Genomic DNA, 21,429 nt, shown 5'->3' on the forward strand with positions numbered 1-21,429 from the left:
CAGGTTTTGTCATAACATCAGGACAGATGCTCCCTCCCTCAGTCCCTGTAACAGGGGTTAGGGGTGCCAGTCTACCAAAAGACAGCAGCTGCACACAGAGGACCCAAGGCTCTTTATTAGAGTCTGAAGAAGAGGTGGTCCCAACCTTCAAGGCTAAGACGAGGGGAGAAGCAGCTCTCCCCAGACTCAATACCAATAGACTTTCTTATGTCTCCGTGTCTCCTGGATCCCCATCGCCTCCATTACCTCCTCCTCCAGTGTCTTTAGACTGGGCACATAGGTTTTTTCTAGAGCATCTTCCACTGATGTGTCTTTGGGGCCATCTGTTGAGCCAGAGGAAAGAAGATGGGTGGGAAGGCTTCTTAACATCCCTGACTCCCACTCCTCCCACCCCCCTCTTCTTGCCGCCTCACCCAGCCTCACCAATCCATGTTTCAGGGATGATGCCATCAGCTCTGGGAAATTCAGGTTTAGGGATAATTCTTCCTGATCTTGTGGAGACTCGTACCCGCTCTCCTGCCTCAGTGAATCTCCACTCCACCTCAGTGGGTTTCCTAGGGGATAGAAGAAGTGAGGCCAGTCAGGGAGTTAGGTCTCCCTCCTATGTTCCAACCCGAAAATCAGTGACTAAAAACGCTAAGGTCACCATCTTGTTTCTCTGCCACCCCTGCACTGGGGTTTCCTATGGGGGGTCATGTCCATGAGATGGCCCCTCTCAATTTCCAGCACATCCAACCCACCACTCCCTTTGGATAAATATGGTTAATAGCTGTGTGGACTCAGAGGGCAAGAAACCCTCGGACCAGAGCCCCATGTGCTTGCCTGTCCACAGGATCCACAAGTTTGACCTGGTTGTGGAGCAACGGTGCTTCGCTGGGGATCATGGTTCCCCGGTAATCCACGGTCTTGCCAATATAGCGGTAATGCTGTCCAAAAGAGGAGGGGGCTATCAGAACCCAGGAGGTGTGAAGGGGGCTTGTCTACCACAACTCAGAGCATTCAGCCCAAGTTGAAAAGTAAAAGGTTCAGTTGTCTCACCATCCCCTCAGCCAGTCTCTGGCCTCCCTGTGCTGCTCTTAATGGACAGGGACGGATGGCACAGGCTTCCTGAGCGTCACCATTCTCACTCTTCACTTACTGTATTCAGCCCCTCCACGACCACCCAGTTTCGCTGCCGGATAACTTGAACCACTTTGCCTTGCTTCCCAGCGTCCTTGCCTTCTAGGATCTCTACCTGTGGGAAGAGATGACCGTCAGGGAGGGAGATCCTTGCCCAGGAGCACCCCGCCACCCTACCCCATGTGAGATTCTCACCCTGTCCCCATAGAACAGATGCCAGTCTTCATCAGAGATAGGTTCCACAGCCACCCGGCGCCGCCTAGTCCCTGGAGGGTTCTTCTTCTTGTCTGACAAGGAGCCTGGGCGGCTCATCCCATAGCGGTAATTGGGAGGCAGAGTGACCTTGGATGCCAAGGCCAGCAGAGCAGAGAGCCGCATAGCTGGAGGCTGTGAGAAATCCCCTGGCCGGCGAAAGACCCAGAAATCTTCCTAGTCAGCTGTGGGGTAGGACAGAAAAAAGGGGGCAAAGAAACAAGGGAAGCAACATTTTCTTAAGCACTTACTTCATGGCTCAATGGACTTGATCTTACTGAATCCTCACAAGATATTATCTTCGCTTTACAGATGACGATAGAGACTCAGAGAAGTTAAGTGACTTGTCAATGGTCATAAGGCTACTATGTGGGAGAATCAGCATTCAAAGCCACATATATCTGACTTCAAAGTCCAAAAATTCATTGAGGCCAGGGACCATGTTATCTAGATCACCCTTGAATCCAGCAGATCCCAGTAGGGCTTGGCATGTAGTAGGTACTCAATAAAAAGTTATTTAATAAACGCACCAACAGCAAGATGGAAAGAAAACAAGTAATGGACAAAACACTGACATAAAGCCAAAAAGCAGGCAGTTATAAGGTGAAACAAACAAACAGGTGGCAGAGATAAAAACTGGGATTAAAATGTGCCTACACAACGTCCAATTCCTAATCGCAATCAGGAAATAACCACTTCTCCCTAAGATAGTTTCTTTTCTAAAGGAAAAGGACCCAGAGCCAGACTCTAGGATTATAGGGTCCTACATTTCCAAACTAAGTATGTACTCTAAGCCTCCCAATTTTGGATAATGGACTAAACCAATAGGGCGGTGAGACAACTGAGGGCAAAAATAATAAGCGCTTGTTTGCTGAGCACTTGCTACCTTCCACTTGCCATGCTAAGTGCTTTCCTGTATCATCTCATTTAAGCCCAAGGACAACTGATGAAGGAAGTACCATTAACCTTGTTTCATAGCTAAGAATGAAGCCTAACTTCAAAGTACAATTAAAGTGCACTCTAATGACATTAAAAGCTCTGGACTGGGAATCAGACGACCTGGCTTCTAGTCCCTGCTCCACCATCAACTTATTCTGTGACCCTAGGCAACTTGACTTCTGAGCTTCAGTTTCATCATCCACAAAACTTTACAGGGTTGTTTCTGTCATTCGAGTTATTTTTAACATTTGAACAAAGCAAGGTACAGAATCATGTGGATACTATTATCCTTTCTTGGGTAAATTTAAAAATATATATTCTATCACAGACATAAATATTTACAAGAAGGCAACAGGGAACAAATAAAGTACTTGTTCTGGAGATGAGGAAGTCTGGGAGGGCTATTACTTTCCATCTTGTTCCTTTCCATAACGTTTGCATTTTCTAACCACGTACCTTTAAAATAATACATCAACTGGTTTATCTGAACAGTGAGATATCAGGTCATTTTTCTTCTCTATACTTTTCAATATGGAAAAGACCTAGTATTATTCTTAATTAATGCTGGATGAATGTTAAGGGCCTTGGTGTTCCCATTCAGAATCAAAAAACGCTTACGGAGGACAACTATGTGACAGGTCTAATGCTGGGAACTTCACTATTCCCAGCATTTGATCTTCACACTGCTCTCCGCGGGAGGTTGACAGGAGACGAGGAAACCAAGGCCCTGAGAGCTGGTGACTTGCCCTAATTCATATGACTTGATAGAAGCAAAATTCCCTGGCGGTCCAGTGGTTAAGACTCTGCGCTTCCAATGAAGGACTGTAGGGGGCACGGGTTCCATCCCTGGTGGGGGAACAAAGATTCCGCAGGCCGCGCAGTGCGGCAAAAAAAAAAAAAAAAAAAAAGCCAGCCCCCTAGATCTTTTCCTTTTTTCCGTCCAAACCCTGGAGAGGCTGGTGCCCTTCAGCAGTGGGGCTTTCATGGCGCGCTCTGGGGCGCCGTGCTAGGTAGTGAGGTAGAGCGTCTGCTCCCTCAGACCCCGGCTCCAAAGGCTCCGCCGGCCCCATCTTAGGTACGGGTGATGTCCATCTTCCAGCAGTCTTCAGCAACCACCCGCTCCGAGCTTCCGAAGCAGGGAGACCCCGGACGAGGCGACTGAGCCATGCCAGGGTAAAGGAAGGCCCTTCCCGCTCCCGCTCCCGGACCAGCCCAGAGCTGCCAAAACCTCCGGGCCACGCTGTCCTCACCTCCGCTTCCCGCTGAGCCCCGGAGCCTCCGTCAGTCCCCTCTGCACGTGGGACCTAAGCCCCGCCCCACCGCGTCCCCCAGCTTCCTGGGAAAAGTAGTCTAATGGTACAATGGACGCGCAACAACGATAATCTAGCCTCTCTGCATGCTGGGAGTTGTAGTCCGCTGCTGCGAAGCAAGCAAGAAACAGGAAATTTGGCCTTGTAGGAAATCAAGGAAGCTTAAGAGCACCGTGAAGCACGTCGGGAGTTGAAGGCAAAGCGGAATATGCTATCGCGCCTGGCACATTCCTGCACGTGCTCTGCGTGGAGGCCGCTGGGAATTGTAGTTACTAGAGACGACGGCTCCATTTTCTAGGTGATTGCGGCTTCTTCAAAGCAGAGGGCCTCTCTTTCTAGTGAGGCTACAGTCAATACTCTCCCCGCCCGCCCTCTGCTGGAGGGAGCCAAGGCAGATGAAGAAAGTGTCATAGGCTTTCTAAACTAAGGGATGAAACGTGGGCCCTGTCAGACTGAAAGAAACCTCAGAGAGGATCTAATCCAGCCATTCCACTTAATTCAGGAGTATTGGGAGGATTCCATGCTATCAACTTCCCCAACCCTCATCACCAGTTATCAGTACCGGGCATCCCTAGCTTTGCCCTTGAGGGTCAAAGTTGTTTCTACAACCAGCCCCAACACCCTAACTTCCCTGGCTATCATGAGCTGTGGCTGATATTGTCACCTCTCACACCCTACTTCTTCTTTTTTTTTATTATTTATTTATTTATTTTGGCTGCACCATGTCTCAGTTGCAGCACGTGGGATCTTCCTTGTGGTATGCGGAGTTCTTAGTTGTGGCATGCATGCGGGATCTAGTTCCCTGACCAGGGATCGAACCCAGGTCCCCTGCATTGGGAGCGGGAAGTCTTTCCCATTGGACCACCAGGGAAGTCCCACACCCTACTTCTTGTGCAAACTTTAAAAAAAACTTTCCCAGGTGTTTATGGGGGAAACTGTGTTAAACAGCGGCTGGGCAGAAGTAGAATACTGGGCACAGTATTCTGTGACTTTGCCCTCATGTAGAATTTTAGATATCTCTAACAGACTGAGAATGGAGAAGGCTGGCACACCTTACCTCAATCTGAAAAGTGGATTTGGAAATCATTTGCATTCCCTTTCCCATTCCCCTGCACCATCAGTTAACCAACACACCCCCAAAGAATCAGTCAAAATCCAATGTAGTAATCAACGGGTTTTATTTTCCTAGAACTGAAATCATCTACGGTTCTCAGAGCTAAACTTCCAAAGCTACAGTCAGCAATTTTTCATCAGAGCCCAAGGGAGGGGGGCAAGGGTGAAAGAGACAAGAGACGGAATAGCCAAATAGACCACTAGAAAGAGGTTGGGAGAGGGCGCTTATTTCCCTCTGGCCTCTCAGTGGGTTACAAATTGGATCTGGTGACAACACTGAGGGGACCAGGTGAGGGTATGTGGATGGGAAATGACACCAGAAGGAACACCAAAGCCCCAACTACAACAAGAAAAGTCATCAAGCCCCAAACAGAAGGGGAGCCTCCAAGTGCACCTCAGAAATGGGGGCAACAGTGGGGAAGAAAGGAGCAGAGTGGGGGGCACACAAAGGGATGGGGGGGGGTCTTTAAAATTTTTTTTTTTGTAATTTTCTTTTATTAAAAACATCTCCTAAAAAATGTGTCTTTTCCTTTATGTCTGGGTGACGTATGTGACTGTAGGCTGGCCTTGAGCACTGTGGGGAGAGGGAAAAGGGCAGCTGAGGGTCTCCCCAGGGCATCCCAACTCTGGCCTGAGGTCTAAAGGTGGATGGATACTTCTCAACACTCCCATCCGAGCTGGGTGAAGTCAACCCTTCAGATCTCAGGTCCTTGACTCAAAGAACTTGGAAGACCCCAAATCTTTTGATGATAAACTGTAACTCCCATAACACCTAGGGTTGGCGTAAGAGAATGGGCATTGTCAACCATCCAGGATTTATGGAAGGGAGCCCCTCTCCCACAAGCTGTCCCACTTTCCCTGAATCCAGGTAGCTGGGAGAACAGGTGTGGGAGGAAGGGACAGGATGCCATCCTCTTGCCCACTCCACTCCCCCACCCCAATTTGAAGATTGCCCCTCCCAGGCCCCAGAAGCCCACCGTGCTACTTATTCTCCATCCCTTCCACTCATAGCCCTGATCCCAACCAACCCAGAGGTCTAGAATGCCCGGGGAAGGGTGAGAGGGGCGTCAGAAGATGGAAATAGCCGGTCCAGGCCCTAACAAATACACTGGGAAACAGCTCCAGGCAGGGAGCGACACAGTGGCCTCATCTCATCCCACAGAGCAGAAGACATGGACCTGACTCAGGTCACAGGGGTGTGGGGACATGGAGGTGAGGGCCAGGTGGCCTGCCCCATCCTGGTCAATCTCCAGGGTCTGAGCTCAGAAGGGGGAGAGTGAGTGGAAGAGGAGAGTGGGTTGGGGTGGGGAAGGGGTTCCCAGTTTGCAGGCCATGGCCAGTTTCCCCAGTAGCACCCAGACAGCAGCAGGAACGGGGCGGGGGCTCCTCTTGAAACATTGGTGGCTACAGGCTGCGGGGGAGGGTTGGAGGGGAGAAGGGTTAATGGTGTGGCCAGCCAGTGCCGGTCTCCTGGGAGAGCCCACCCTGCCTCCCTAGAGGCTGACTGCGACAGGCCCTCCTCCTCCTCCTCCTCCTCTCAGCAGGTGGCTGGGCCCTCCCAGCCCAGCTGCCAAGGGGCAGGGGGCTCACTCACCTCTCATGATCTCTGATGCCCGGGGCCTCAGCATCTTCCTTGGAAGCCTCTTCCTCTTCTTCCTCCTCTTCTTCCTCCTGAGGAGGCCCCCGGCCAGAGCCCGGCTCAGAGGGGGTGCTGTTCTTCTCCGCCTCCACTGGAACGGGCCTCTCACCCTCCAAGGTGGCCCCTTCCTTCTCCTCCCCTTCGGGGTCTTCTGTCTCCTTGGGACGTTTGGGGGAGTCCTGGGCAGGGTTAGCAGAGATGAGGTGGGCTGAGTCTCGAGGGGGAGGACACCAGCCTCCCCCTCCTTTCCCCAGAGGCTCTCCTTCCTAGGCAGACCCACAGTCCTCCAGCCCTCTGCTAGCTGAGATGTCTCCTGTGTCCCATCTTCTCAGCAAGGGACTCCCCAAGACTAGGGGCCGAGTCTGTCTCTCAGACGGGCACTCCCTGAAAAACTCGTAACTTCCCTCCTCAGCCTGGGAGCCTTGCTCCGGGGCCCCAGGCAGGGGGCAGTTACCTCCAGCAGGTCTCCCGCTCTCCTCTTCAGCGCCCCCTTCTCATTCTTCTCCTTGGTCGGCTCATCAATGACCAGCTTCCCTTCCTCATCACTGCTACCTTCGGCATTCCCCTTCTTATCGCCATCACCCTCGGTGGCTTCGGGCTCGGGCTCTTCCACACAGCTCTTTTTCTGGGAGGACTGCGGCGGAGACAGCAGAGGCTGAGTGGCACCAGCGACTGCCACGCTGGGCCCCCTCCCCAGACCCCTCCCTCGGCCACTCACTCCTTCCTTCTCCCACCTCTCCCCCGCCCCCACCCAGGTGCCCAGTCTCACAAGTGATTTGAGACCCACCTCTGTCGGATTAGCCCCGGGGTAAACCCACTGGCCGGGCAGGCAGGGCTCTGTGCAGGAGGGGGGAGGGCTGGAGCAGGAGGCAAAACCTCGGGTCAACTTCTCCCAAAGGGAGCTGGGACCCTTTCCCCGCCAACCCCCGCCCCCCACCCTCCCGCCTCATCCTGCCCGGCTCACGAGCACCTCCTCCTGGAAGCCTTTGTGGAAAGAGTTAAGGCCACATCCTATACTCACACTGGGCCTGCCAAAGGCCTGTCCCCACTTACCGCCTCCATCCTGTTCTTGCCCCCCCAGGCGCTGTCTAACAGGTGGCCCCTGACCACAGCTACATCACACACCCAGAACCCCTTCCCCTCTGCAGAAAGCCTCCCCCAAGCCCCCACCCCACGAGCTCCTACTCTGAAAGCCCTGGTGTTGGTGTCTGAGCCCCCTGTTCCTGAAGCATCACATGTGGGCCCAGGGGCTCCCGGCACGTATGGCCACACCCGCTTTCCAGGAGGTCTCTGGGGCGGATGGCAGCTCACCTGGTAGCCAGAAGCCTTGACGGTAGGGTTGTTCTCGATCTCCCACAGCCCCTCGCTGAACCCTTTCCGTTTGTTGGGCTTGCCAAACTTCTCCTTGGACTCCTCGTAAGGGAAGAGGTCTTTGGGGCCCAGGAATGCCCTGGTGAGAGATGGGAGACTGTGCTCTCGAGTCCCTCACTGCATCTGAGCTGCGCAGCCCGATAGGGAAGGCGTGCCGTCACCACTGCTCTTTCCCCAAAGTGGTCCCCCCGTGGCCCTCCCCACCTCTGCCCCCTCACTCACGTCTCGTGTGTCCCGAAAAAAAAGACTTGGTATTTGTTGGCTGTTGATTTCACGGCAGCCTCAGGCATCTCGTCAATCTGAGAGCAAGATGAGTAAAGTGAGCGTGAGCTGGAGTCTTGAGGTCACGAATTTGGGGCCGGAGGGTAGGGGTTAAGGGGCTGATCTCTAAGGCACATCTGTGAAAACTCAGACTGAGAGGGACCCAGGAGCTCACCAAAGGGGTTTCTGAACCATTTTTAGCAGTGTAACTTTGTTCAAAAGAAGTCAGGCGTAAAAGCCCAGCAGAATCCCCGCCTCTCTTTCACAAACCAAACAGCATCCATAAACAGATCCTGTCCATAAAGCTCCACGTCTTTGCCGTCACCCTGGTCCAACCACCGTCCCCTCTTGCCTGGACTAAAGCCACAGCCTCCCTCTCTTCTCTCAGCCTCCATTCTTGCCCCACTCCAACCCATTCTCCGCACTGCAGCCAGAGGGGGCCTTTCCAAGTGCGGGTCTGAGCATTCCATTCCCCCTGCTAGAAACCTTTCGGTGGCTTCTCAGGACTCTAGGGCCCACCTGTTCACCGTTCTCCGTGATGTCAAGGTCTGAATTCCAATGCTGCCAACAGTATTTGTATGAGCTTGGGCAACTGACAGAACCTCAATTTTCTCAACTATAAAATGGAGATGGTCATAGTACTTAAGCCATAGCGCTGTAAAGATTAAATGACCATAACGTAGTACGTCCCGCATACGTGCTTGCTATCATCATCCTCTCCCCAGTACACTGCCCTTCTGCTCTCTGCTCCAGCCACACTGACCTTTCAGTCTCCTATACGAACTCCTGATGAGCCTTCCAACCTCAGCCCCATCATCACTTCCTCCAGAAAGCTTCCCCATCTCTCCCAACCTGGTTGGCTTCCCAGATAAAACTCTCAGCACCTCTCCTTCACAGTGCTTTTCACAATTCCAATTTTACGGTTCTTCATATTACCATTTGATTAATGTCTACGTGGACTATACCTGCCCCGAGAACAGAGAGGTCTGTTTGTAAGTCCAGCACAGTGCCTAGCACCCAGTGGGTGCACAGTGAAGATATGCTGAATGACTCTGTGAAACAGACAAAAGCAGCCTGCTCTGACTGAAGTGGAGAGGTGAGGCCAAGGGGCTGCCTATTCAATATCCCCCATCAGCAGCAGCTCCAAAAGACTTCTGGGGAACTCTTTGAAAGTCATGTGATGCAGTCAGACTCTCTCATTTTACAGACAAGGAAACTGAGGCCCAGAAAAGAAAAGTGATTTGCCCAAGGTGACAGGACAAGTTAGTGAGGGCCAGATTTCAGAACTAGAGCTCCTGACTTGATCCTCTGCCTCAAATGTCCTGGGGGCATAAGGGATGCTGTGGTGGAGAAGGTGCCGAGGTCCGTCAGGGAAATGGTGAGAGGCAGTGGCCCAGATAGCCTCTCCCAGATCAGGCCCTGGAAGCCCAGGCCAAGCTGAGCTGGGGGGGAGGGGGTGTGGGGGACGGGGGAAGAGGACTACAACTCCCAGCAACACTTGCAGCAGCCCTAGCGGCCGGGCTTCCCACCGGACAGAGGCCAGGTGGCCATGTTGGCTGGGGCCCGGGGTGCAGATAGGAAAGAGACAGGCAGGCCAAGGCAGTGATTAAACACACAGAGACTAGGACAGAGTGCCCTGACTGGGGGCCTGGGGAGACAGGGAGGCTAGGTGGATGGAAATAAGCTGAGACACACCCACGAGATGGGGTGGAACCTGAGCAAGAATCTGAGGGGCATCTTGCTCCAGACATGGAGTCTTCAAGCTCCTGAGCACCTCCCCCCTTGCCCTGTGGCCTCTGGGGACAGAGGTCCAGCCCCTCCCCCCCAGGAAGGCCCAGCACAAACTGGGCCCTCCCCACAACCGGGAGACACTGGGGTGTGAGAGCTGGGGGTGGAAAGGCACGCTGTCCCCCACCCCAGCTCAATCCCCATCGCCATGACAACCCAACCCCGCCCCCGGGGCCACTCAGCAACCAGGAATGTGACTGCCCCTCCCCCCCAGGCCCTCTCTCCAGATTGGGGAGGAGGGGACACTAACACACACCCCACCCCCAAGCCTGGAGTCTGGCACCTGGGTCCCTGGCTGTGCCTGAAACCACAGCTAGGGCTGAGGGCTGGGGGCCCTTCTCAGGAAGCCAGAGCTGGGGTGTGGGCAAAGGAGGAGCCAGTCCTCTGCCAGGATACCTGGGTCCTGTTGCTAGCTCCCCACCCTCCTCTCAGCGGGGGAAGCAAAAAATAAAATGAGGGGCTCCAGGGCTTAGAGATCCCAGGAGACAGGCATAGGACAATAATAGCAAAAGCTCTTTCCTAGGCCTCTTCTTGGTGGATCTTTGTGCACCAGGAAAGAGGGCAGGGGGTGGGGGGCTGGGGGGGGATATCTAAGGGTCCCAGCTGGGAACTACTCTGGGCTCTGCATTTTTAGTGCCACACTTGAGCCAGGACATTAACAGGCTTGTAGGAAACATGTGATGAAAGGGAGAAACTGAGGCTCAGGAAAGGGGGTTGGTGAGTGAAGGGGTGAGAAACAGGAGACATGAGGTCCTCTCAAGGAGCTCAGACCAGGCAAAGCAGCGCTCTGCCCATCAGTCTCTTTCCCGTGGGAAGCAAACTCAAAGAGAGGTAGCTGAACGCTGTGACAGGGGATCCAGGAGGCCACCAGCTGCCCAGCCTCAGGGGCGGGGGAGAAACCAAAGAATGGATGGGAATTAAAAATAGACAGAACGGGACACACCAGATATACCCGCCCTGCTGACTTCTAGCCAGATAAAGGGTAGGTCGAGAGGAAAGAGGGAGGCCAGGGGCCTGGGCAGATGGGCATCTACCTCCAAAGCATAAAGCCACCCCAATCCCACCTCACCTCGAGTGTAGGCACCCGAGGGGGAAGGGCCAGGAGAGGCGTGCTCTTTTTACTTAATGGAATTCCCAACCCCTCACCCCAAAAAGGTGAGACATTCCTTCTCTAGTGGACCCTTCATCCTTCAAGCCACAAAGGAAATGTCTTTCTGCATTTGGAAGTGAAGGGAGGTTCTTCGTCGACGACGACGACGTAGAGGATATGAGGTCTCAGGGGAGGCCTGTACTCCCAATACAGACATGTGTCTCCCAGGCGGTGCCTTTATATCCAGGTTGTGACTCAGAACAAGTGAGTCAAAGCTAAGTGGGTCAGGGTGGGGCCAGATGAGTGCTGGGTACCCCACTGCACCTCCTCCACTGGCCAACAGGGGAGGGGGCTCTGCTACTTCTCAGCCATTCCAGGAATCCTGGCAAGTTACTTCCCCTCGGCTGGGGCTCATCCACTCCCACCCCCCCCCTCCCCCGGCCCTCTGCCCTCTGCATGTGCCTCATTCCATCACACAGGCCTGAGCACAAGAAGTCCCATCCTCCCAGAGCCCAGGACACCTTCTAAGGCCTGAAGTACCCAGGTGAGGAGTGGGGAGAGAGGACTGAACACCTCTCCCCCAGCCTCATACCAAATCCAGGCCCAGGGGCGCCAGCTCAGCACATAGAAAGGCAGCAGAGAAGGTTAAGCCCACCCTGACTGCCAGCCAGGGTTCTGACCACCACACCCAAGGCCCAGGCCCAACCTGACCCAGGAATCGTAAAATCTGGGGCAGGAGACAGTTGGGGCCAGGAAAGTGTGGCAAGCCCAAGAGGCAGAAAAGAGAAGGTGGTGCCTGGATGTGGGGGAAGGGCAGAGGGAGGACAGATGGGCGAGGCCCTCTGGCTGCTCAGGTTTTCTGGGACTGTGAAACAGGAAGTGGAGAGAGGAGGAAGGAACCTAAGGGGGAAAATCCCTGAGTCTTGGAGGTTAATTGTTAAGTGCTTGGAGATCCCCCAGGAAGTCAGGCAGGAGGAAGAGGAAAGGAGAAGGTTAAGATGGAGTCACACCATCCTTCCAGGCAGGTCGTGCCTACCACGTGGTCCCTCTGGCTGAACTCTCCAAGCACTGGGCTGTTCCAGTCTCACCCAGAGTCAGCCATCCTCCCCAGAAGCAGGGGCTGAGGAAGGAAAGCCCACACAGTGGCCTTCACCATGGCTGAGGACTCTGGTTGCCTATTAGATGGAGCAGTCAGCAAGGCCCCCCTACTCCTCCTCCATCTCAGGAGGAGCCAGGCCCCGTCAGGCTCTGCCACTCAAAAGACTAAGACAGCACCCAAGGATGGTGAAGGGACTCAGATTTGTCTGCTCTTTCGGTGCTCAAGGAGAATGTATTTGGAAGATAACAACCTTGGGTGTACCACTCCCTCCAATTTTCAGAATCAAGACCCAGAGCACAGGCAAAGGGTGGGGTCCTATCTCTTTGGGATCCAGTCTGATCTCCCTCCCCGAACCCGAACTTTATCTAAAGGGCCCAGGCCTCAACAGAGCAAGAGACTGCCTCCCTGTCCTGCCCTTCTGTCCTGGAGGCCCAGGGTGAACAGAGGAAATGGACAGCATCCCCAGTCCCAGGCGCTGCCCTCACTCCAAAGGCTACCAGAAACCTGAAGGTCTTCTTCACAGGGGCCAATGTGGGTCTGCATGGGCCCCCCTTTCTCTCTTCCCTGCAGCCTGAAGGGGTTCCCTACGACCCCCATTCCAGCTGAGCCCCCTCCCCAGTCTCTGGACTTTGTCCCACCCCCAGGAGGTAGGAGCAGTAGAGACCTGTGTTCAGTTCTTGCCCTGCCCACCAGAACCTTGGCATCTGGACCAAGCAGCCAGATGGATCAAAGGTGCAGGGTAAAGTACCTGAGTGTTCACACACCACGTACATACATGCACACAAGGCTGTCTGTGGCTGCTTCCTCACATTGCCCCCCACCCCCCAAACCCAAGTCCCCTAGGAGGCCCTGGAGGCTGGGAGAGCCCTGCTTCACTCTGTACTTCACTCCCGTTCCAGAGGCCAGACATCTAGAAGTTTCAGGGAACAAGGAGCTCAAGGCATATGGGATTAGGTATATTCCTCAGGAGAGGGTACTGAGTGAGGAAGGGTCTCCTGGACTTTCTCGGAGTGGCCCTAAAGTTGGTCTGGACACTCTGAACAGGACCCAGGGGAGCCTGGGGCAACTTCCCAAGCTCAGAGCAGGGTCTGGCCCAGATGAAGACACAGACTCATGTGGAAAAGAGCAACCCACAGCCATAAGGCAGTTCTGCATTTGGCCCCCTTGTCCAGAAGACTCCCTCTACTCCCCTCTGCCCTTGGATTACACTCTACAGGAGTCCTGTACTCTAGGGCCGATACCAAAGGCCTCTCTCTACACCAACGTTGAAATAAAGTGCCAGAGACACTGTCCCTTGTGACACCCCCAACCTCCTCCAGCACCCTCTGGCAACCTCCCTTACTCCTTACTTCACCTGTCTCAGTTCTTAGGGGAAACATGATGAATGCAACAGGCTGGGCATTTGGGCCCCACCCTCCCACCTGGCCAGGTGCTGGGGGGGTGGGGAGGGTGGGCGCCTCACATTGGCGGGCTGAATCAACCACATGGCAGACTGGGCCGTTCTGGCGGGAGAGGCTCAGAAATGGGGAGGAGAAGCAACTCGGGTTCCCCCCACCTCCACTGAGAGGCAGGGCAGTCTGGACTGGACTTCCCAATCCCAACAAGGGCTCTGCCACCCTCAGTCCCCAGTCTGAGTCGGCAGCATACGAAGAAATATTTTTGTGGGGCTGAGGAGTGAAGGGTACTAGCCGGTAATTTCCAAACTAGACGGATCCCCTCTTCTGCCGCCCCCCAACGATTCCTCGACCCTCCCAACTTCAGACCTCTTACGGATGCCCCAAACCAAAGTTTTCTAGAAGCGAACTCCGCCTCCATCTAGCCTTTCAGGGCTGAGATCCTTCTTAACCATCTAATCTAGGAAGAGGAGAGTTTGAACTGGGGGTAACAATCAGTGAAGAAACTGGGGGTCCCTGAAGGGGTCCCTGAAGGGGGTAGCGGTGGCGCCTGGGGGGGTGGGTGGGAGGAGTTACACTGCTGGCCCAAACCCAGGCAGCGCGCCCGAAACCGCTGGGAGTATGGGGGCTGGGGGCGGAACTGAGCACGCGGAGCCGGGGGCCGGGAAGTGACCGGCGCCCTCAGATCCCCACGCCGCGCACACGCCACCACGCGCGGACGCCGTGTGGCCAGGTGTTCGCCGCTGCCGCCGCCACCACCCCCACCACCCCGCCTCCACCATTATATAACCGGCGGGTGGGCTTGAGTCGCTCGGGAAAGATTCGGGGACTCAGACGCCCCGCACCCCCACCCCCTCCGCGCGGAGCGCTCTTGCCCTCCCGGGTGTTATGCAACCCAAGTCTGGAGGTGGATAGGGGGCGGCGGGCCGCCCTGCTCACCCGGGCCGGCCAGTGTGGGTAGCCCTTCATCTTGGCGAACACCAGGTCCCCGCATTTGTACTCCTTCTGTCGGTTGGATCGCGACATGGCGGGGCTCCGGGCGCCCCGGGCTCCGCGCCGGGCCGGAAAGCGCGAGCCCAAGTTTGCGCGTGCGGCGGTGGCGGCGCCGCTCCGCTCCGGCCCTCGCGCGGCCCCCGCCTCGATGGTGGCCCCCGGCCCGGGCTCCGGCGCGGCCACGGCGTCTCCGCCCGCGCGCCGCACGGACGGGGCGGGCGCGGATCGGGGGCAACGCTCCGGCGCGATGGGTGCGCGCTCGTGCAGTTGTTTGTGTTTGAAATTCAATTGCTCCCTCCGCTGCGCGAGGCCTCTTCCTCCACCCCCCTCCCGGTCCCCACTCCTCCTCCTCCCTCCTCCCTTTCTCACTCCTCCTCCTCCCTCCTCCGCGCTCCCTCCCGCGGCGGTTTGATGAGTGCGGCTTCTTGACGCCCTGTGCCTGCCACTGCCCGGCGCCCAACCTGGAGCCGCCTGGCGGTGCGCGGCGACACAGGCGTGAAGAGCCGATTGCCGAGCAAGCCGAGTAGGCTTTGTGTGCCCGCTGTCGGTGGGTGCCCGCCCGCCCGGGAGGAGCTGGCGCCCGGCAGGACGGAGCGGCCTGGCGCCCCTCCCCCGGCCCCGCGGGTCGCTCCCAACTGCGGCTTCGGCGCTGCCAACTGTCGACGTTTAGGCGCAGTGTCTCCCTGCCCTCGGCTCCATCCCTATCCACGAATGTTTGCTCGGCACCCAGTGCATGGCAGCGTGCTGGGCGCCGGGGCGAGGGCTGGGCACCGCGCCCCTGAGCGCACAGAGGTTTGGCCTGGACCTCGACGTGCTTACAGTCTGTGGGGTGGCTCCTGAAACGTCGGGGACTGCGCCCTACGACGGCCTTTGTGGAATTCGGTATCGAGGAAGCTTCGGAGGGGTTGTGGCACAAAGTGGCCACGTTCCATGTGCATTAGACAGGTCTCGGTTCTCTGCTACTTCCTGGCAAAAGAGATCTGGGCTTTACCACCAGTTAAGCCCTCACAGATGAGCTCTGTTCTAGTGGGAAGAGACAGTAGAATGCCAGTAAATCCCAAACCATCGATAAAACGTGAAGTCACTAGCTCTCTTGGGGCGGTGAGAGTGGGGGAAAATCTGGGAAGGCTTCACAAAGTGGTGACTTTTGAGTTGGGCCTTAAAGGACGAATGTGATCTTGCCGGATTCCGGAGACTACATTTTAGACTAGGTTATATGTTAAGAACTGATAGAGCCAAAACTTGAATTCACGTCGCTTACCATTAAGCCAAACAAGACTTTGCCGTAATTACATCTTTGATTTGCTGTCACTCTGCTGATCTTGGGTTTGCCGAAATTCCAGACACCTATGGTAACTTAGAAATAAGCTGTTTGGATCTTAAGTTATAGTATGTCCAGATCCTTAAAATTTTGCAACAAAATATTCTAGGTTTGAAGAGATAAAATATGTGTGTTTTTCTTCCAAGTTTCCTGATCCTACTTCAAAGCATATGCAGTCTCCCTGAAAAAGAAGTGCAGGATGAAGCCAAAAGGCCCAGATCCACATCCTACCCTGCTGTTCACTAGTCATGAGAACTTGGGCTACCCCCTGAACGTCTCCCTGAGCCTCAGTTTCTTCAACTGTGAGATGGGATCACATTACTTTCCTGCCAACATCACAGACATGGAAGGGCTGCTTATCATTAGCCGAGGCCTGATCTTGCTCCCTACAGACCTTCATATCAGTTGGTTGTCCTTCTGTCCATGGCAATGCATTTCACAATTTTTGCTTTTATAAAATGTGGCCTCTCAGCATAATCCCACCTTGTGATAGGAGTCCTCTGGCCCTGTCCACAGGCACTCCAGGCCCCAGGCTGCTGGCACAGCGGGGCACTCTGCAAGGTCCTCATGCATGCCCTCAGCCACAGACTTGTCGATTTGTTTCAATAGCAAATCCAAACTTGTTGCAACAGAGCAGCTAGATCCCAGTTGGTGTTTACTCTACCATGCATTCCAGTTTGAAATGCAGTCAGTGTGATAGTCCAGATTCTGTCAGGCTAATACCCTTCTTTGTTGTTCTTATTGTTGTTAGGAGAGAATCTTGTCACAAGTTCTTAGAAATGTTTCAGTAAACCCAGTGTCACAATTGGTTTCCTTTATTTAGTGTTCAGGCCAGTATTATAAGTATGCCATTTCAGTGCAACAAACATGTTTTTTCAACTATTTTCCAATTTAGCACACCCCAATTTAGTTTAAACCAAAGACTCCTATCCATTTCTCCACTTTGTTGCATGGAGATGGCAATAAGGCTTCTTAAATTCTTTTTGCAACAAATCTCTTGGGCCTGTCATTCAGTCTGCCATGCAGATGCTGGTTGCAATAAAACAACCAAGGTTCCCTTTGTTGCAGTAATCTCCCAGGCCTTGGTTGCAATTTAATATCCAAGTTCTCCTTACAATAACATCATCAACCAATTCACAGCTGCCCCTAACAACCAAGCCAAGAGCCACAGAGGGTCAGTTACACGGGCGGGCATAAACCTGCTTCCCCTGGGATTCAGGTCTAACTTAGCGCTTTGCAGACTTTAATGTGCAAATGAATCACCTGGGGATCCTCTTAGAAAGCAGATTCTAACTCAGTAGGTGTGGGGTGCCCACATTTCTATTTCATCACCCAAGGTGCTGCTGCTTTGGACCTCCATTTGATTAGTAAGGTCTAAAACAGTCCGTCACAGGCCCCGGATTGCTAGTCCAGCTTGGAACCAATTCACAGATGTCTCAGTGAAATGATTCCTTTGATGCTGGTGCTTGATTCTACATTTGTGTGGGAGGGAGGTCAAGACAGACAGTGGACTTGGGGCCCTAGAGCAGAGAAGGCTTGAGGGTGCAGATCTGGCTCTAGGGTTCTGAAGCGAGTCTGGAGGAGCAAGGTCAGGGAAGATGGTGGCGGACTTCTTTCTGTCCATGTCAGGAAGAAGGAGGAACTGGCACAGCAGTTGGGTTGTACTAGAGGCAGGGGCAATGTGGTCTAGTGGAAACAATCTGTGTTTGTTTGAAACTTGCTTTTAGCAAATGACTTAACTAGAATTTCTAAACAAAATTTTCTTCCACTGCAAAAATACTAATACAAATAGCTACCCTTATGGTGTGGTTGTAAAGTGAAAAGGAGGTCATCTGAGTGAAAACCTTACCTGCTCATTAGGTTCAAAGGAAATGTCAGCTTCCTTCCCTTTAACTCCTAAGAGAGAGTCGAGGGGTTTGGCTCCGGTCCCAGCCCTCAACGCTGTGTGACCTGCTCCCATTACTACTTCTTGGGCCTGGTTACCCCTTCTGGAAAATGGAGGAGAGACGGATGGGTAGTTTAGACCAGTGGTTTTCAAAACCGCCTCCATTGGCCCCTGTCACTGGTGCCTCCCAAAATAAAAAAGCATTCATGCTTTTATGCATTTTACAAGGAGTCAGAGTGGTTAAGAGTCAGAGATAACAGGGTCTAAGTACCTGCTCCACCACCGTGACACACTGTATTGCTTTAGGAAACCTACTTCACTGCCCCCAGTCTCAGTTTGCATGTCTGTGAAATGGGTGAGTTTCAGTTTCTATGTCTTGTCTTCTATGTAAATGCTTGATAAAATCAGTTATCACTGTATTTATCAGATTAGATTGAGTAATATTTAGTTCAAGAAAATGGGTTACTTTGCAGTGAGCTTCTAGGTACTAGCCTTATGCGCTGGTAAAGCTGGCACTACTACAATGAATGTGGGTGTTCACATGGGCTTGGGAACCCATTTACCTGCGTTTGAGTCCCACTCCACCACTTACCAACCGTGTGACCAGACACAAGTTACTCAACCTTTCCGTGCCTCAGTTTTCCATCTGTAAAGGGGGATGTTGAGAACAGGCTTAGAACAGGTGCTTAGAACAGGCTTGTGGGATCTTAGTTCCCGGACCAGGGATTGAACCCAGGCCCTTGGCGGTGAGAATGCGGTGTCCTAACCACTGGACCACCAGGGAATTCCCTTAGCTATTTTTCTTAAAAGTGCTTATGTTTTATAAGTCTTCTGTATGTATAATATCCTGTATAAGAAAAATATTTTTTTTTAAAGAGGATTCTATTTTTATTTATTATTTAATTTTTTTGGCCACCATGCAGCTTGCGGGATCTCACTTCCCCAACCAGGGACTGAACCTGGGCCACAGCAGTGAAAGCCCGGAATCCTAACCACTAGGCCAACAGGGAACTCCTGGATTCTGTTTTTTAAAAAGTGAGAATCATTGGATTCATTCTCTAAAGCTATTCTTTTAACATATCTGACTATTTAAATGTAAATTAATTAAAACTAAATATTCCCTTCTTCAGTCATATGAGCCACTCTTTAAGTATTCAGTGGCCTCATGTGGCTATTGGCTACTGTATTGGACAGAGCAGATACAGAACATTTCCATTAGCTCAGAAAGTTCTGTTGGACAGCACTGTTCCAAGGCCATGGCTTTCCATTTGAGCTGTACATTAGAGTCACTTGAAGAATTAAAAAATACTAATGCCTGGGCCAGACTCCCCAGAGTTTAGATTTAATTGGTTGACAGTGGAAGCTGTTAAAGTGTTTAGGCAAGAGAGAAACATGAGCAGAGGCGAACTTCTAGAAGCTTCATTTGGAGGCAGCACGGGTGTGGAGTGGCTTGGAGTTGCCAGGTCATGGAGAGGGTACAGCGGTAGTCTCTGCTGAGGGACGTGTGACCCCACATGTGGAAGGGGCTATGAAAGCTCCCGGGGACCTGTATTCCTGGGTTCTCTTCTCCGCTCTTCCAAGAATTATGGTGGCAACGGCTCCTTGGCGCCTTAGCCCTCAGGGGAGAGAACTTCAGCCTTCATAGACCAGGAAGGAGTCAGAGCATCTCAAGATCCCCATGAGTTGTAGATGCCATTTAAAAAAACTCAGCTTAATTTTTGTATATGTAATTAATATGTGTATATGATACAAAATTTAGAAAGTCAAGAAGATAATTTAGTGAAAAGACATCTCATGTTACCCCTCCCTATCCCTTGCCACCCCAATTTTCTTCTTAGAGGCAAAAATTTACCAATTTGTATGTATTCTTCCAGTAATATTCTCTCTATATAATTTTCAAGCAAATGCAGAGCTATCTATTTCCTTTACACAAATTGTAGCATCTCACATACACTGTTCTGCACTTTACTACCTTTTACTTAACAATATATCTTGGGACTCCTTCCATTTCAGTACACAAGGATTGGCCCCATTCATTTTAATGATTGCATAATAGTTCACAACATTTCTGTGTCATAAATGATATAATCAGTCCCCTGTAGATGGATGTTTAGGTATTGTCCTTTCTTTTGATAATACCAATAATGCTGTAGTGAATAAAACTGTACCATTTCATCTCTTTCATGGGTGAGGATCCTCACCATTTTTCTCTCCCATTTGCAAGATGAAAAAGGTCATTCACAGCAACATTATTTGCAGGAGTTTGCTGACAAGTAGTGCTGGAAGTAACCTTGCTAATTATAGACAGGGGCATCTAAGGTTGAATGAGAAGCCTCCATTGTGTACAGCCACAAACCCCAGGTCTGTCTGCTTTCCCCTTGGTCCCTGAGACTTAAAGGAATGAGGTCTGGGACCAGAGTCAGGCTGACAGAATTGCTGTGGCTCTGATCGTGTCTGACCACACTTTTCAGCCCTCTCCCACCAAGGGCATTGCTCTGAGACACCAGGGACAGAGGCCGAGGGAGGAGAGGAGCCTGGGAGGTGCCTGGGTGAGGAGGGGCCAAGGGCCCTTTTCTGGAATGATAAGATTGAGCCCTAGTGGTTTCTCTGCCCCTCGCCCCTCCTCCCCACCACCGAGGGAGAGAGAGCAGCAGTTTTGGCTCTGCTGGAGGAAGCTGATTATGGCTTCTGTGGGCACAGATGGCAATGGAGGTACTGAAAGGCCACCATTTCTGCCACCACATTGCCACGGGCTTGAAGCTTCATTCATTCACTCCCACATATATTCCTAGGGCATTGGTAGGTGCTGTGCCAGGCCCTGAGGGAGTGTTGGGGGCAAGGCGTAGGTTTGAAGATGAATAGGTGACTGGCAGTGAGTAGTCTGGTCTCCAGCTTTCCTCCTGGAATCTCCCTTCCCAAGCATCCTGGGGGTTCCCTTCATCCCTCTCCTGTAGTTTCTAAATCCTAGGTGTTTATTTTTCATGGTTAATCTCCCCTCCCCCCGCCTTTTTTTTTTGATAGAGCACATCCTCTGGTAGCTTCCTGAGTAAAGGTGCTTAGAATGGAAAATTTTGGAGAACTTCTATGTCTGAAAATGTCTTTATTCTACCCTCCCACTTGATTGATAGTTTGGCTTGGTGTTGAATTCTAGGTTGGAAATATTTTTCCTTTGGATTTTTGAAGCCCTTGCACATTCTATCCTGATCCATTTTGTTGTTGTTGTTGTTTTGTTTTTTGGGTTTTTTTGCAGCATATTTATTTATTTATTTATTATTTTTGGCTGTGTTGGGTCGTCACTGCTGTGCACGGGCTTTCTCTAGTTGCGGTGAACAGGGACTACTCTCCGTTGTGGTGCACGGGCTTCTCATTGCAGTGGCTTCTCTTGTTGCGGAGCACAGGCTCTAGGCGCGCAGGCTTCAGTAGTTGTGGCATGTGGGCTCAGTAGTTGTGGTTCATGGGCTCTAGAGCACAGGCTCAGTAGTTGCGGCGCACAGGCTTAGTTGCTCTGTGGCATGTGGGATCTTCCTGGACCAGGGCTCAAACCCGTGTCCCCTGCATTGGCAGGCAGATTCTTTTTTTTTGTTTGTTTGTTTGTTTTGTTTTGTTTTTTATTTATGGCTGTGTTGGGTCTTTGTTTCTGTGCGAGGGCTTTCTCTAGTTGTGGCGAGCAGGGGCCACTCTTCATCGCGGTGCGTGGGCCTCTCACTATCACGGCCTCTCTTGTTGCAGAGCACAGGCTCCAGACGCGCAGGCTCAGTAGTTGTGGCTCACGGGCCTAGTTGCTCCGTGGCATGTGGGATCTTCCCAGACCAGGGCTCGAACTCGTGTCCCCTGCATTGGCAGGCAGATTCTCAA

At 52.6% G+C, this 21,429-nt stretch overlaps 2 protein-coding genes across 2 annotated transcripts; both read right to left on the reverse strand.

The window, feature by feature from the left end:
* Nucleotides 1–89: 89 nt before the first annotated feature.
* MRPL24 (mitochondrial ribosomal protein L24) lies at nt 90–3,643 on the reverse strand. The gene is made up of 6 exons (XM_036837436.1): nt 3,561–3,643; nt 1,315–1,556; nt 1,139–1,234; nt 823–926; nt 424–554; nt 90–323 (listed from the first exon to the last, which is right to left on the reverse strand). Exons 2-6 carry the CDS (start codon nt 1,495–1,497, stop codon nt 187–189), a joined length of 651 nt encoding a protein of 216 aa, XP_036693331.1. The 5' UTR covers nt 1,498–1,556; nt 3,561–3,643; the 3' UTR covers nt 90–186.
* Nucleotides 3,644–4,776: 1,133 nt separating this feature from the next.
* HDGF (heparin binding growth factor) lies at nt 4,777–14,690 on the reverse strand. Its single transcript, XM_036867604.1, has 6 exons — nt 14,315–14,690; nt 7,966–8,042; nt 7,684–7,822; nt 6,827–7,006; nt 6,328–6,551; nt 4,777–6,144 (listed from the first exon to the last, which is right to left on the reverse strand). The coding sequence occupies exons 1-6, from the start codon at nt 14,399–14,401 to the stop codon at nt 6,138–6,140; spliced, it is 714 nt and encodes a 237-aa protein (XP_036723499.1). The 5' UTR covers nt 14,402–14,690; the 3' UTR covers nt 4,777–6,137.
* Between the last annotated feature and the right edge of the window lie 6,739 nt (nt 14,691–21,429).

This window comes from Balaenoptera musculus, chromosome 1, assembly GCF_009873245.2.
Source record: "Balaenoptera musculus isolate JJ_BM4_2016_0621 chromosome 1, mBalMus1.pri.v3, whole genome shotgun sequence".
In the NCBI taxonomy this organism is placed as follows: domain Eukaryota; kingdom Metazoa; phylum Chordata; class Mammalia; order Artiodactyla; family Balaenopteridae; genus Balaenoptera; species Balaenoptera musculus.

Bases quoted from the DNA above. Each gene is read 5' to 3' on its own strand.
- MRPL24 (XM_036837436.1), bottom strand. From the start codon at position 1,497: ATGCGGCTCTCTGCTCTGCTGGCCTTGGCATCCAAGGTCACTCTGCCT. The intron at 1,235-1,314 runs GTGAGAATCTCA...CTCTTCCCACAG, and splicing joins ATCTGTTCTATGGGGACAGG to GTAGAGATCCTAGAAGGCAA. The intron at 324-423 runs GTGAGGCTGGGT...CTGGCTCAACAG, and splicing joins CATCCCTGAAACATGGATTG to ATGGCCCCAAAGACACATCA.
- HDGF (XM_036867604.1), bottom strand. From the start codon at position 14,401: ATGTCGCGATCCAACCGACAGAAGGAGTACAAATGCGGGGACCTGGTG. The intron at 8,043-14,314 runs GTGAGCAGGGCG...TCTTGCTCTCAG, and splicing joins ACCCACACTGGCCGGCCCGG to ATTGACGAGATGCCTGAGGC. The intron at 7,823-7,965 runs GTGAGTGAGGGG...ATCTCTCACCAG, and splicing joins TTTTTCGGGACACACGAGAC to GGCATTCCTGGGCCCCAAAG.